Below are 14,963 nucleotides of genomic sequence, written 5' to 3'. Positions count from 1 at the left end.
AAGAAGTTAAATGCATTATTTGATGGGAAAGGCATTTTAAACTGCACAGACATGTTCAATCTAAATATGTTTGTGACATGGCAGATATGTGTTTTCCATTAGTAGTTCTAAATGCTAAATATGAATATATAACAATTTATTTAAACCTCTCTCTTTTATCTCACACACACGACAAAATATTGTAAATGTGTAAGACAATAAGGGTCCCACATTTCATTTTATAAAATTGTGGTTATATTGTGACCTTGCTGTCTCTATTGAAGTATGTTCCAACATTTAATGGCTGAAAGTGATTTCATTTCTGTTTTTCAATTTTGTAAAATGACTTTGTTTTGATGCATTACATTTTTTGAATGCCATTCATGTTCTTGAATATTTGTTTTTCTTCAGTTGCAGTCCATATACAGTAGTAATCTTTTAGTACTTGCCTCTCTAGTCTGCATCAGGGCACAGCGGTCCTGGCCTCTACAGAAAATAAAAAGTGGCATAGCAGAGACCTCGGGCTCTCATGCATTCTGCTGCTTTAGATTTTAAAGTGAGCTTTCAGTCATGAGCAGCAAAACCTCTTACCTTGCCTAGAAGTGTTTTTTTTCTTCTGGCACTTATGATATATTATGGCAAGCTTTTTGTGTTCAGATCACACAGGAACAAGATAACCTTGTGTGTTTTGAAAGTACTGGGCACTGTACACCCTTGTATCAGATGAATACTATGCATAACCCATTATTAACCCTCACGAAAGCCATAGCCCAGCCATAGTCAACACCACAACCTGAAGCTACCCTCAAACCCAAACTACATACATCTTAGATAACTCAGTAGATATGCAATCCTAACGCAAACATCAGTCTGCATTTACTGGGGAACCCAGTCTGTTCTGTAGCCCAAACCATAATGTAAACCTAATGATCCCTAAACTTATTTAGTCTATTATTCACCCTATCATATCACTGCATTTGTACCCCAGTCATTTTTATATTAATATTTTCTCATTTCACATTTTTCATCTATTACAGAAATTCCAACTAAATATTGTTCTCAGTGTTTTATTTTCTGAACTGTCACACACACTATCGTCTCAATACGGTTACCAAACCCTTCTCTGCCTCAGTTAGTGGAAGACTGTATCTTGAAAATGGTATGCAATAAATACCAATAGATCTTTTTATGAGAAACTGCTCACTAATATCGTAGTGCCAGTAGAAAGCTTTTCAAGTTTTATAAATATCTTCAGATGTAGTTTTCTGAGGAAGCCCCTGTACTTATTGCCACATCTAATGAATAAAGAAACTTGTTTAGAAACATTACTCACTTTAAAGAGTTTGATTTTTCATCTTTCAACAGTTAATAATGAGAAGCTTGCTCAGAGCAGTCGAATAGTCTTTGATGTGTTTTCAGTCTCTTCAGATTTCTAAGTACCAGTCTTTACCCGGCTCGCCGAACAGCTGAACACTTTCATCATCTTGCCCCTGATAGTTTCACATCCTGCAAGAAAATTTTTCATCAGCTATTTTGATTCTGATGGCAAATAGCAATAGTTTTCTATTGTTTTCTATGACGAACAAATGCACATGAGAATGAGTGAGCTCTGTAGCAATGCTGGAAGTTAATACATCTCTGAAAGTGATTCACTTGATGTCATCTCCTGGCCTGCAATTATGGCAGAGTTCTGTAATGAATGAATCATTAATGTATGAAATGTTATGCAGATGCTTACAGGAAATGGTAAAATTGTCTTTGCTTTCTCAGTTTGTGATGAGAAATTAGAAGAAAAAAAATACTTATTGTGTAAATACAGTAATGAGCATTGGCAAGTCAGCCATTATCAGGTTTAGTATTGGATAAGTATACAAATCTGCTTGGCAGCTTTAGCCCACACTGTTATACAGCTTAAATCCAGCAGACAAAATTTCAGATTCTCTCTTTTTTTTTTGTGTGAATATATGTACAGTAGAGCATATTCTACATGTCTCTACTTGAATGTACAGTAGGCCTATATGTTGTTTACTGTTATTTACAGGAGATTTATTTTTAGTCATATTGGCTTCCATATATATTTATAATTCATCATCAGCCTGTATCGATCCACTGCTAGATGAAGGGCTCTCCAAGATGTCTCCACTTGCATCGATCTTTAGCTTCTCTTTTCCAGGTCATGCCAGAAAAGTGTATTTCATCTTGTATTATTTTATATGGTCATCTTCTAGGTCTTTTTTAATCTATTGGGGTCCATTCAATAGCTTCCTTTGTCCATCTTTGATCTGTTCTTCTTTTTCTGGCCCATTGCCATTTTAACATTTTCTTTCAGTGATGCAGTACATTTTGTTTTGTTCTCAGATCCATTAATTTATTTTTGTATGTCTTGTTATTCCAAGCAGACATCTTTCCATGGTTCTTGATGTCATCCACAGTTTCTGTAACATGTTTGTGTTCACTGACCATGCATATACCTACACACAATGTACTGTTAACATGGCAGTCAAAAGTCAAAAAATTAGGCCATATACTTAAACTGGTCTGATTAATGATGCAACATCTGCAAAGTAAGTTCCAGTCATCCTTTAGTATGTAGCCCAGATGCTAAATATAGACTTCTGTTATCCCAGCGCTTGGGATCTTTCCTGAGGAATGTCAGTATCTGGAGGCTTTTTCCAGACAAAGGTTTGGATAAAGTGGGAGGACATCAGTGGGAGAAAGCTAGCTTCACACAATTATTTGCAGTATGGGAAAAATAATTGTTTTCCTGGTTTTGTGGGAATGCAATGACTTGCATCCTTAAAGGAGATGCAGGAAACCCATTTATTTAAAGCAAAGTACAGACATGTAAACGTAACAATATTTTCTTTATTTCCTTGCTCTTAAGTCATTAAACAATGCAATCTTCAAATCATGATGAACTTAGAAAGGGGGAACCTTAAGGGGGAACTTGCTGCAGCTCACGGAAAGTTCACAGTATTGAAATTCAAATTGTATGACCTAATTCCATTCATATCTGTAATTGTGTATGAAAGGTTTAAAGTAAACTATGCGTTTTAAAAGCTTTATCGTCTTTTAAACAGCAGCTGTCTTTGTAATTCAGTTTAATGCTTAAATATTGCTGGTATCTGATTTGTGTAACTGTGTATGCCAGTGAATTGTGTTTGATGATCCACAGACTTGCTCTTGCTAGAAATATTTTGTAGAAAGCTCTCATGAAATGAAATGTTTCAGAAGTGTTTTATGTACAGATCTTTAGAACTTATTTTGTCCAACAAAAAAGTCTATTTGATTTTCATATTTTGCCGTACAAATACATTGTTTACATCTCTTTTAGGGTGGATTGAATGCAAGGGCCCAAAAGCAATTTGTTCAATATGAACTTTTAACTACTTATGCCTTATGTATTTGTATACATAAAAAAACTTGTTTAATTCAACTTTAATTGTGATCTTATATATAGCATGAAACAATAGCATCATAGCCACATATCATTTGTGAGGTTTTTGTTATATAAGTTACGCATTTATTGTGAATGCACAATGATTGTTATGAAAAAGCTTGGGTCAGTGTATGGCTTACTGTTGTGTGTCCTAATAATACTTCCAGATTGTTATTATCTGTGTTTTGAATTTGTTCTCTAGTGCCTGGTACCAAGTTATATAATGCACTCCGAGGCAAAATGCATTTTTTTACATTTAAATGTACATAATCTGGCACAGATAATGTGTCTCAGGTCAGTTCCATTTGCATTGAGAATGGGCAGTATCATTCACCTGCAAAGACAATGCATGAAAATTAAATGAAATGTGAACCGCAGTAAGATTTAAAGTAAGATTTTTTTTTTTTCATCCAAATGTGGCTAAATCAGAATAGGATGTTTTGCAGCTCAGTATTTTATGTTACCTCATCTTTAAAGGACCAGGTTGAGAGGTCCATTTTCAATGTGATGTAGCACTACATTATAAAACAAAGACAAATAAACCTGGATATGAGGTGAGCTATCATGTGCTGGTTCGCACTACTGCTCCCTAACGACCCAGTGCTGAAGTTCCTGTACCAGAAGCAATGTAGCAGAGGCAAAACTGGCATGCTGAAATGGCTGCTCCTGTTGTGATGTTGACATAGTTTATTATGTCTTAAATTCCTACCTTGTTGTACATCTTACAACAACCAAATGCAAGATGATGGACAAAACACTTTATTTTAATTGATGAACTTTAATTTACCAATGAAAATCTGTCCTGTACACATGGGTCTGCCAGGGAACAGAGAGTGCAGAACTGACTGTTCTGATGTCAAACCTGCAATAAACAAAGGGTTCAGTTGACACTTCAGCACCAGTTTTAACCATTTCTAGTCCCATTTGATAATCAATTTCACAGCTATAATTTGTGCTGTTATCAGTTTCTGTAGTAAAAAAAAATATACCAAGACCAAAGACAATACCTAAAACCATGCGAAGAAAAGTAGTATTTTAAAAGAGTATTTCAAGTGTTTTTCAGTGTCTGTAATGTATAAATGAAATTTAAACATAGCTGTATTGCAGACTCTGTTGCATTAAGTGGACTCTTGGTCTGGAATGCACAGTCTTCAATAATTTTCTAATTTGCTTCCCTTTTCTTCTTTCAGAAAAAAATTCAGGGCTTTCCTTGATTTAAACATTTACTAATGGGGAATGTCAGCATTTGATTTTCAACCTTTGCAGTGTTGTTTGTTGCTTCATGGTTAGCGCTTTCTCTCCTCTCGCTCTCTCACCCAATTGGGCAAAATAAAAGAGATCATAATATGGTAAATAACGTTCTCACATAGAGGAAGCTGTTAAAGAAGAAACTAACATGAGCTACTGGAACAAGGAACAACCTTAAACAAAAAAAAAAACTAATTATTAATAATAAATTAGTACTTGTTCTGTTTAGGCAGGTTCTCCAAATCTACAAATTGTCTTTCTCGTACAGAAATTTCTAAGTTACTAACTCTTACACCCTTTGAGAAGCTCTTAATTTCCCCGTGACCTATACTGGATCTAGTTTGTGACACTTCATTAAAGTGTCCTGGCATGATGTCCATTATATTTGTATTTTAGGAATCCTCTCTTTGGCAGCTTCCATGAAATAAAATTCCTGTGTCTCCATTTGTTAACTACCATTTTTCCCCCCTGGGTAAAAAACACCCAGATTTGAGCATGCTGTGTAATAAATCCTGATTATCATGTATATCAGTGAATACATGAATGAAGTGTTTTGGTCTTTTTTAACCTCCTCAGAGTTCTGTGCCATTTTTAAACATGTAGACACAACCCTGGAGCATAGAGATATAGGTTTATGGTTGTCTTTCTAGTTAAAGCTATGGTGCATAGAAACCTCCCACACTACTGTGCTCAGAATTAAACCACACTATAGAACTGCGTATGTAGAGTAGGCATTTGTATGCGTCAGAGTTGCAGATAGGCGCTGAAACCTCAAATGTATTATATTAGCACCTGACAGACAAACTGTGAAATGTAAATCTTGCAATGTTTAAAGTATTTGCATGTGAGACTTTTTCCTCTTTTTTGTTTTGTTTGTGTTTCTGTTTCTAAAGCAGAGACGCTCAGTCTCGTTGATAAGGTTAAAGTTTGTTTTGTTCCACTTATTTTCTATTCCAGTTAGATTAAGCATTTTAAGCTGGTTTATCTTAATGCCAGATAACGTGTGTAATTTAATTTGCCTCTTACTTCTGTAATGTGTGTGGAAGTGATTCCATTTCCAGTATTAATTACATTCTATAATTTGCTCTACAATTTATGTCCTATCTCAGCAGTTTATCGTAATTGTCCCTTCACTTCTGGGCCTCAGTGACATGTACCTTTGTGAAATGTAATCTTTTTAGCAAATCTCTTCAAATCTAACATGGTGCCATGGGCCGTATTAATTAAAGAAAATAAGAATTGGAAAGGTCAGCAATGGCCTTAATTCAGATCCAGTGAATTATTCTTTATGCTGACATAATTGTCCACCTGGATTGCAGAGTGGTTAGAAGCAGTAATTAGAATGAAAAACAGTTGGGACTTTTGTTATGAATGCACTTACGTAAAACCTTTCATATTTAAATTTGTTTTAGTATTACGTTTTTTATTGTGTTTTTATTTCAGGGATTGATCCACAAACTGTCTGCTGCACACTGTAATCTTGTCTGTTGGAATTATGGCAGTAATGTACATAGTAATTTTTCATCCATTCCCCAATGTGAGATATTTTGTAATTTAATATATTTTTTGGAGTGTCACAATGGGCTTTTAAGTGTTTCACAATAAGGAAGATATGATTAACATCAATGTTGACACCCTCAGGGACAGGTGCTTGACTGGTATTTGCTGAAAATACTCTTTCCTTCTTTGTGTTCCCAGCTGTGTGTGGAATTTATTACCGATACCCTGAAAGTGGAGAACGTCTGCGAAGCTATGCAGGTACAGTAATTGTTTTTTTGGAATTAGTTTGATTTGCACTCTGGGATAGTGATGTGCCCCTTCAGAAAAAGTCAAATTATTACATTCAATGGCAAAGGAATCATTCTTACCTAGTTGTAACCTTCTGTGTGGCATCTTGCTAGGAGGTGTCTGATTTAGTTATTTGCGATTTGTTTCTTCAGTATGTATTTGCATAATATGATTTAATATAATATAATATAATATGATATAATTTTAAACTAAAGAACTCCGGAATTAGAATCTTTCATTATCAATTTAATTATTTGAAGATTTCATAATTAAAATGTGCCAGTGATAATCATGAATGAGTGAGTACTTAAACTGGCAACATTTCCCTTGTACATGTTGTTTGATTGCAATGAGCTTTGTCATACTGCACAAACCATAACCTGTCTTCGATCTGTTTATTTTTTTATTTTTCATATTTTTATTTGTTTTCATTTCCTGTATTTAAACAAAAAATGAATTGTTCTTCCTGGAAAATAAATATAAATGGGGGCTTGGCAATGTCATATACGCCAGTTAAAATAAAAATTTCCTCCTTTCCGGTACATCTATCAGAACAATTTATAGGCGATTAAAGCTTGCAACATTTCCATTATATCTCTCAAATCCCAGTTAAATTCAGAATTACTAGGCAACAAGCAGTAATTCACTTCCCTCCCCCAGTTTTTCCTCACCACTTTATCTTCGATTGTTTCATTGTTATTCAAATACTTTACCTTTCTGTGCACACTGGTTCATTGTCTTTATTAAACTTATGCAAATAACTACTGCATAGCAGCTGTCTTTAAGGAACATAATCATTTTAATTTTGTGCTGCAATTGTCAAAACTGTCAGTCAGCAGGTTTTTATCACAGTATTGCATGGCAGTACTCTTCATTATATGTAATTGTATGGCATTAACACAGATGAGCACTATATAAATCAAAGGTGAATTACATAATAACTGACTTTTTTCCTATATACATATACACACACTACATAACAAAATGTTTTGGGTCTCTCAAACACCAAAAGATGGCTTTTCACAATGTATTTAAATGCCCCACTCTTGACCTTAATGAATGATGCAATGATTTTGATGGATAACTGGAGGAATATGATGCTGTTTGTATTGTAGCACATGTACAGTTTCATCTTTACAGCCTGTATGATCCGATTGTCACATCCTAAATAGTCTGTCATCTGACAAAACCTATATTTGACACAAGCAAAGAGTAAAAATAGCATTATACAAAAGTTAAACAATTGCCCGAAGGTAAACTGTAAAATATATAAAGTACATTATCTGTCTTTAATGTAAAGGTGATGTAGTCTTTCTATAAATATACCTCCCATCATCACACATTCAAGATGAGCCTTTCAACATAATTATCTAATTTAATTATAATTTCATGTTACCCTACATCAGTATTCCATCTGGACAGTTAAATGCATCAGTATGACGCGTATGGAAATGTGGCCTGCATGTCATAATGGGAATGATATCTCGTGTCCCTGTGTATATTCCTGAGGAATAAAGAAAAGTAATGCCTTCTGTTGTTGAAGAATAATGGTTAATTTAATTTGCTTTATTTAAAATAAGGAGACTGCAAATAACTGCAACATATTATTGATTTGCCTTTGAAACCTGCATGTTGTTATCTATTGTAAATATTTGTGATTCTTTGTCTGATAATAGCCTCTAATATAATATTTGCCCTAATTCTCTGAACACTGCTTTGTGCATGCTGTGTATTCCAACTATCTGAATTAGTCTTTATATCTTCACGGTTTCACAGATGTCAGAGCACTCATTATTTCACTTTCCTACCTCAGATGCTTATTTGCACTGTAAGACAACTCAAGGACATTCTTACATAAATTATTAACCTTTTATCTACACAGGCATTCAAAGGAATTAAAGAAGGGGAAATTCTCAAAAGGTTCAGTAAGACCTGGATTGTCGACATTCATGGCATATTGTTATCAAGTCACTATAGATCAAGTTATAGGCTTAACTCAGTAGCATGTGTATCTCTATGTGTACCTCACAGAAACATTTAATTTGCTCTCCTTAGTTGTTGAGTTTGACACTTGTTTGGACACTTGTCCAAGCTTGTCCATAGCATTGTCTGTCTCAGTTTACTGTTAACACTGTGCAAATATTAGAAAAAGCTTAGATTTATCTATCTATCAATGCCAAGAACGTGTTTTCATTCTGTTGTATGCTGAATGGTTAGATAATGTGTTGGGTCACAAGGCTGAGAAGTCTGCAGACAATTGTACATATTTCTTATGTTAAAATGCCTTTGCTAAGCCAGACATAACTGCAAAATTAAATTTTGAACCTTACAAAGATTTTACAGATTCACCTGCACTCTGCTGGATATATTATGTGTTCTAGCTGCAGAAAATATAAATATGCTGAAAAACAATAAAGACAGGAGAACTATTTCCATGTTCAGTCTTGGAATCTCCTGTTTATGTTTCACTGTATATGCATGTCTTTGATATGTTTTTGGTTTAATTTTGAAATGTATGCACTGTGAGTGAAAAGCAAAAGATAATGGTGTATTAGTACTTTTTTTGTAAGTACTACTACTAATAATCGATTCTTGATAAATATCTAAGTCTCTCAGCAGAGTTTTCTTTCATTAATTCTAAAGAAAATTTTGTTGTTTTTTTCTTTCTTCATCCAAATCAACAGGCACTTTTCTATGCAATATCACTTGATAATCAATGTGTTTTAGTTTGCACTGTCGGGATTGCGATAAAGTCTGTTGTCTCGGAGCAAACTCAGTGCAGTCATTGATGTCTACATGTTGTTGGGGACAAAGGCCAGCAATGCATGAAAGCCAGACATCACTGAACAGCTCTCATTCACTGTAAGGCCTGTGGAGCAGGACTGAACTAAAACATGTGACCCTCTGACTGACACACTGGAATCTACTGGTGGCAAAATGCCTCATACTGTGCTGATAAACTGCCCAGCTTAGATATTTTTAAAATTGTACTAAACAACTCCATTCACTTCTTTGCCATTAAATAAATATTTAATAAACAGATAAGGTTACCACATCTACGGTAATGTCATCATATCCCAACCCAACAGTCTTCTCTAGAAATTGCCCTGTTTATGCCTAAATCAGTCATTTGAGAATATACAGCAATGACTGAAGCTGGAAGCTGAATGCCAGGGAAAAATTAAGGTAAGACCGATATAAAGCAGGACAAGGTCAGAAGATAGATGGTATTAGAAACTGAGTATCAGAACGAGGGAGACGGGAGACGGAGAGCGCTGCTGCAGTGGCCTAAATTTGTCTCTCAGTAATATCAGCTGGGTTAAATGCAAGTAGCTAAGCACTAACATGCACAACAGCATTTCATTAAAAATACAGGATCATTAATCACAGCAGCAGTTACTGCCAGAAAGGCCAATTGTTACCATCCCTGAAAAAATCTGGTTGAATTAATTTTGGAAATCTGCGAAAAGGGCAATACAATGTAATGCTTATTTATTTAGTACAGATTAAGTAATTCAAAAAACAAAACGATAAGAATTGTGAAATATGGCATAAATGACACCACATTTTAACAGTAACATAATTGTTCTTCCATAAAACGTATGTTGTATAAGAAACTGGAATTCAACCGTCTTCGTAATTATATTATTTTTTACTAAATCATTATAAGGCATATAAGAGTAAAACAAAAAACAACAAGAACAGAAAAGCCTTTGTATATGTGTGTGTGGTTCATTCAAATACCAAATTGTTCAGTGTATAATATAGATGTATTTATGCTATATTAACACAATTATGCTCTAGTCAGTTCCATGCTTGTTGATGTTATCCACTTGATCCACTGCATTGACCAAACTGCCCAGGGTAGACTTGGACAAGGAGACCCACTTTCCTCACTGCGTTAGGATTTGCACTACAGAATGAATGGAACAATATCCCTTTAGCTAATTCTCAAACTTTATTGAAACAGGCAGTCATTTTTCACACTACAGCCTTCATTGAGGCAAGGGGTGGGCCTATACCCTTTACCCTAAACACATGCTGAGAGACTTGGTATTGTCCCATGGGTTTTGGTAATATAGTGTTTCACTGAACCCATTACAGTGGGTGTATTTTCTTAAATCACTCTAAGAAACCTGAAGCAATTTTGGGGGTGGGGGTGGGGGTGAGGGGGGGGGGGGGGAGTTACATTCTAGGAATACAAAGAGACTTTTACATTTTTTATGCTGTGTTTGCCATTGGGGGAATTTGACTTACTGTTTGTAGGGTTCCAGACATAAAAGGTAAAACTCATTTTGAGAAGGTGAGGCTGTAGGAGGAAAGCAAACAGTTTCCTTTTACTCAGCATAAAAACCACAGTATTCTCTTTTCCGTTAAACTCAAATGTTTTTTCTTTTCTTCCCCCTCCCCCTTTTTTTCCTGTATTCTGTTTTCTTCAGCTTTCCTTTTATGATTTGGAAGCCTATTGTCATTTTTGTAAGGGATGAAGTTGGTGGTGTGTTTTAAGCAAAGTCATTTAATTGAGGAAGCAGAACTGTTTACCTGTGGAGACCTTGGTTGAAATAATAGACACAATAAATTAAATTATATTAACTTAACCCTTAGAGGGAAAATTATTATAATCATATTTCTGCTGCATTTAAATGTTCTGTATTTTTGTATAGGAAGTTGCAAAAATTGAGTCTATTGTGTGCTTTCATTGTAATTGGTGACCGGTTCATTTATAACATCTGTGATTCTATGTTGGACCACATTTCTATGTCATCTGTCAGCCACTATTAAACACCTCTGCAGTAAATTAAAACAATGACATAAAATACCATTTTGTTTTGTTTGTCAATATACAGTATACTACATCTAATTACAGTCATTTTTGCCAAGTCAAACCACAGTCCCACCTTTTGGTGCATCTTTGTGTGAGTCATCAAAAAAAACCCAAAATAAATTAGTGGTATTTCTATGGCTTACTTTCAAGTTTGCTAACATGATTTGAGTCAACATCCACCCCCATTTCTGAAACTTATTTAAAATCTTTGATGCTGTCTTCGTGATTGAAGGCTAGCATTTAGATTAGAAAGGAAGTTTATAATGTTTTTCAGCAAAATCACACGATTCTGAGTTGCTCACTTGTCTGTGGCCACGGTGCAGGTGGGTGGTATTCCTGAGCTGACAGGGGAGGAAATGGCAGAAGTGAAGGGTGGGAATGAAACTGGGACTGTCCCACAATACACCAGACTTAATTTGCTCCATTAAAAACTTCCCCTCAGATCAAAATAGCATTTTCAAAATTACAAGTCACAAAAAATTGTGAGGAATGTATTGAAGTTTTATCGTTTCGCAGGTGCTGTACAACTGAAACAGAAATGCTGATTCAGGGTTTTTACAATCATTTTAGATGATGCCGTTTTTAAGAGAATTTTTGGTCAACGTGGGTGGGGGTGGCTAAGGAGTGGACTCCACCACCCCCGACCCTCTCACATTCAAAGCCTTTCATAGCTTCATGCCATGCTCTGTTTGCTGCCCCTTAAACCAGCACTAAGTACAAATAATTGTCTATCTTGTTAATTTAATTAATCCAGTCAGATGCATTTTCCAAAAGTGCAGTATTTCTCTTTCATGAATAAACCGCTGCACAATTTACTGAGTACCATATTACACTGGGACTGATGTTAACTGTAAAGTGGAAGATAAGAAAGCTTTAATGGCTAAGGTGCAAATTGAGTTGGCCAAGGCAGTTGCATACGTTTAAAATGTACTTTGGCAACACTTCTTGCCATTGACTCGGTTTGTTGGCAGTTTGTGATACATTGAAAATGCAGCTGAATGCATTTAGGATAATGTAGATGGGGACCTTGTGAGAATGGAGTACAAAAAGTTCAGTCGCACAGTTCTAGATTGCAGTAGCATACATATCGGTTACCCTCAGTGGACAAAGTGCACGTTTGCACATGTGACTGAATCACATGGGACCTAGGTTTGGTGAAAGTGCTTTGTTTACAATGGAGTGTTGACTGTAAACTAGCAACTCAGCAGTACTGTTGTGGTGGGTCACATGCCCAATTCAGTTGATCCATTTTAAAGTAATAATGAAAGTGAGAGCCGGCTGAAGTAATCCATGACACACATGCAGGTTTTCCCCTTTCCATTTCTCACACCAGTTCAGTAGATGTCATAATAAATGCAAACCAATTTCATTTTCCCTCTGTTTTGATGGGTCAAATATTTAATTAATTCATTTTGTACACTATTGTGAACTATACTTTTTTTCTCTAAAATAGAGAACATTAAAACATTTTAGATTTGCCCATGACAGGGTTGGTAGTATCAGAGCAATGGTAGCATTCTTGCAAAAGGTAATACTGTGCAAAGGTTATTATTGTATTGTTTTGATGATTATTTTTAGTTGTTCCTCTACAATCTTAAATGAACAAACTAGAAAGTTGAAGATAAAAGGCAAAGGAACTAGGCATATTCTGTTTATATTATTTTCTTGTTCAGGGCATTACATCTACTTAAAGGAATGCTAGGAGATTATCAGATTAATTTTTGTGCTGTTGGCTAAATTCCATTGAGTTATTTGCATTTTATACTAATTAAATATATATGATTCAGTTAGTCATACTTAGCAGGTTGGGGTTTTGTGCCTTATACAATATTCAAAATGTGTGGCTGTTTGCTTAAATGGTTTCAAAAGTAATTTAAACACTGCGTACCTGCTAGAGCATTTGTAATTGTTTTTGAGAATTTGATTGTCTTAGCTGCTTATATCCTTGCATACATTGAATGAATGGGTTTATAGCTCATAAGCTTGACTTGTGAAGAGACCATGATATGCTTACTGAAGAATAAAACTAAGAAAACACTTAATTTAATTCTTCCAGAGCAGTAAATGAGTATAAATTGCTGTTTATTTATATATGGTCTCAACTCTTCTGGTTAAATGACACATAAAGAATAAACATGGCCTGTTGTGAATACAGATGTTTATTAACTGTATTGTCTACAGCTGGAGAAATCTGTGAGCCTTGAACTCTGATTTGTTATGAACGCCTTTTTGTACACCGGTGTTTAGAGAGAACGAATAAGCTTTTAAAAGTATTATGTATAGTTTTTGTGTTTCTGTGTTAGTAAGTGCAGGTTTAGGCATAACTGTAATACTGATTTCAAATCCCCTAAATTCAGGAGAGACTATAATTGTAGTTGTCACTTGAGCATCGATCCACTGGTCTCCTGCCATTCTGAAACGCCCGTTTCTTTTCATTTCAAGAGCTGTCTCTTCTGTGCTCTGTTGTGTTTTCATAAGAGCTGTGTCGTTGTTTACTTCAGTGGGTGGTGCCTCTTGCTTTTACCCTGATAGGTGAATTTATCAGCATGACCTTTAAGTGCAGATTAGAATGTTAAAGGACAGTTTCGGTAATGGAATTGGAATGGGGGCTGTACCACTGGGTATTGTAGATGTCTAAACGTCATTATTGATGTGGAAAGAAAAACAATTACTATTTTAATTAAATGCAAAACAAGGCTTTCCGGGATTTTGTACTGCCACTGACTTTTTAAAAATTGTATTTCTCCGGCTTCTGTATCTGTGATTGGCTAAGACATCCATCATATTTTACCTTAACTGTAATTTAGAAGGGAAAATAAAACTCTTACTTTTAAACCAATACCAACTTATTTCTGTGAAAAATACTTCCACATAAAATCTATTTGAATGAAGATGTCAGCTCCAAGGTAGAACCTATAGGGTACTTTCTTATTTCTAGCACCAGGATTTTTAAGGAGTTGCTTTATGAAAAGAAGCTACTTTAAAATATAATTATAATTTGACATGCTTTCGATTTTGAGGAGCCTTGATGAAAATGGACCATTTGCCATAAGCCATAGGCTTAAAAACTCCAGCTGTTCCTGATTTAAACACATTTTCATAATGGTCATAACATATTCATCTACAATTACTGATTTAAAAGATCACATACTATAAGAGACCACTAAAACAAATATCAAGGGTCAAGTGTGGAAGTGTGGGGACTGTTTAGTTATCTCTGTTATTGCTATATATAGCTCAAATGGAGGGATTACAGTCTTCCTTGTTTAAAGCAATACATTTAAATATTGTGGTTTGTATTTTACCAGTACAACTATATGGTATGGTATTTCTGTTCTTATCTGTCTTTGGACTTTGTTTTATTTCTCTGAAATACTCAGATAGGGTTGTGTTTTATTGCACTGAAACCGACAGTATTTATTACCACCATATTGTCCTCATCCAGCCTTTTATATTAACCACAATTTGCATAAAGATTACACTTGAATTAGTATTATGGCAGGGGTCATACATTCCACAATTTATTTATATTTCACTGTAGATGTTTGTATCAGTTGAGTATGTGTGATTTTCATATGATCTGCTGCATTGAGAGATCACTGTTAGTTTGTTTGTCAGCCTCTTCAGTAGCTTCCTGTTTTTGTTATGGATTGAAAAAGCGATTATACACTATACTAAATTTTA

General features: G+C 35.0%; 1 protein-coding gene across 3 annotated transcripts in view; it reads left to right on the top strand.

The window, feature by feature from the left end:
* Positions 1 to 14,963, top strand: part of LOC136714406 (BTB/POZ domain-containing protein 19) — a 37,858-nt gene that overhangs the window by 10,059 nt on the left and 12,836 nt on the right. For all 3 annotated transcript variants that reach the window (XM_066691904.1, XM_066691905.1, XM_066691903.1), the window contains exon 4: positions 6,365 to 6,424. In XM_066691904.1, coding sequence (XP_066548001.1) covers positions 6,365 to 6,424 — 60 coding nt within the window. The remainder of the gene's footprint in view (positions 1 to 6,364; positions 6,425 to 14,963) is intronic.

The sequence above is a fragment of the Amia ocellicauda genome, chromosome 19, assembly GCF_036373705.1.
Source record: "Amia ocellicauda isolate fAmiCal2 chromosome 19, fAmiCal2.hap1, whole genome shotgun sequence".
Classification (NCBI taxonomy): Eukaryota; Metazoa; Chordata; class Actinopteri; order Amiiformes; family Amiidae; genus Amia; species Amia ocellicauda.
This window is presented reverse-complemented; position numbering and strand designations above follow the sequence as displayed.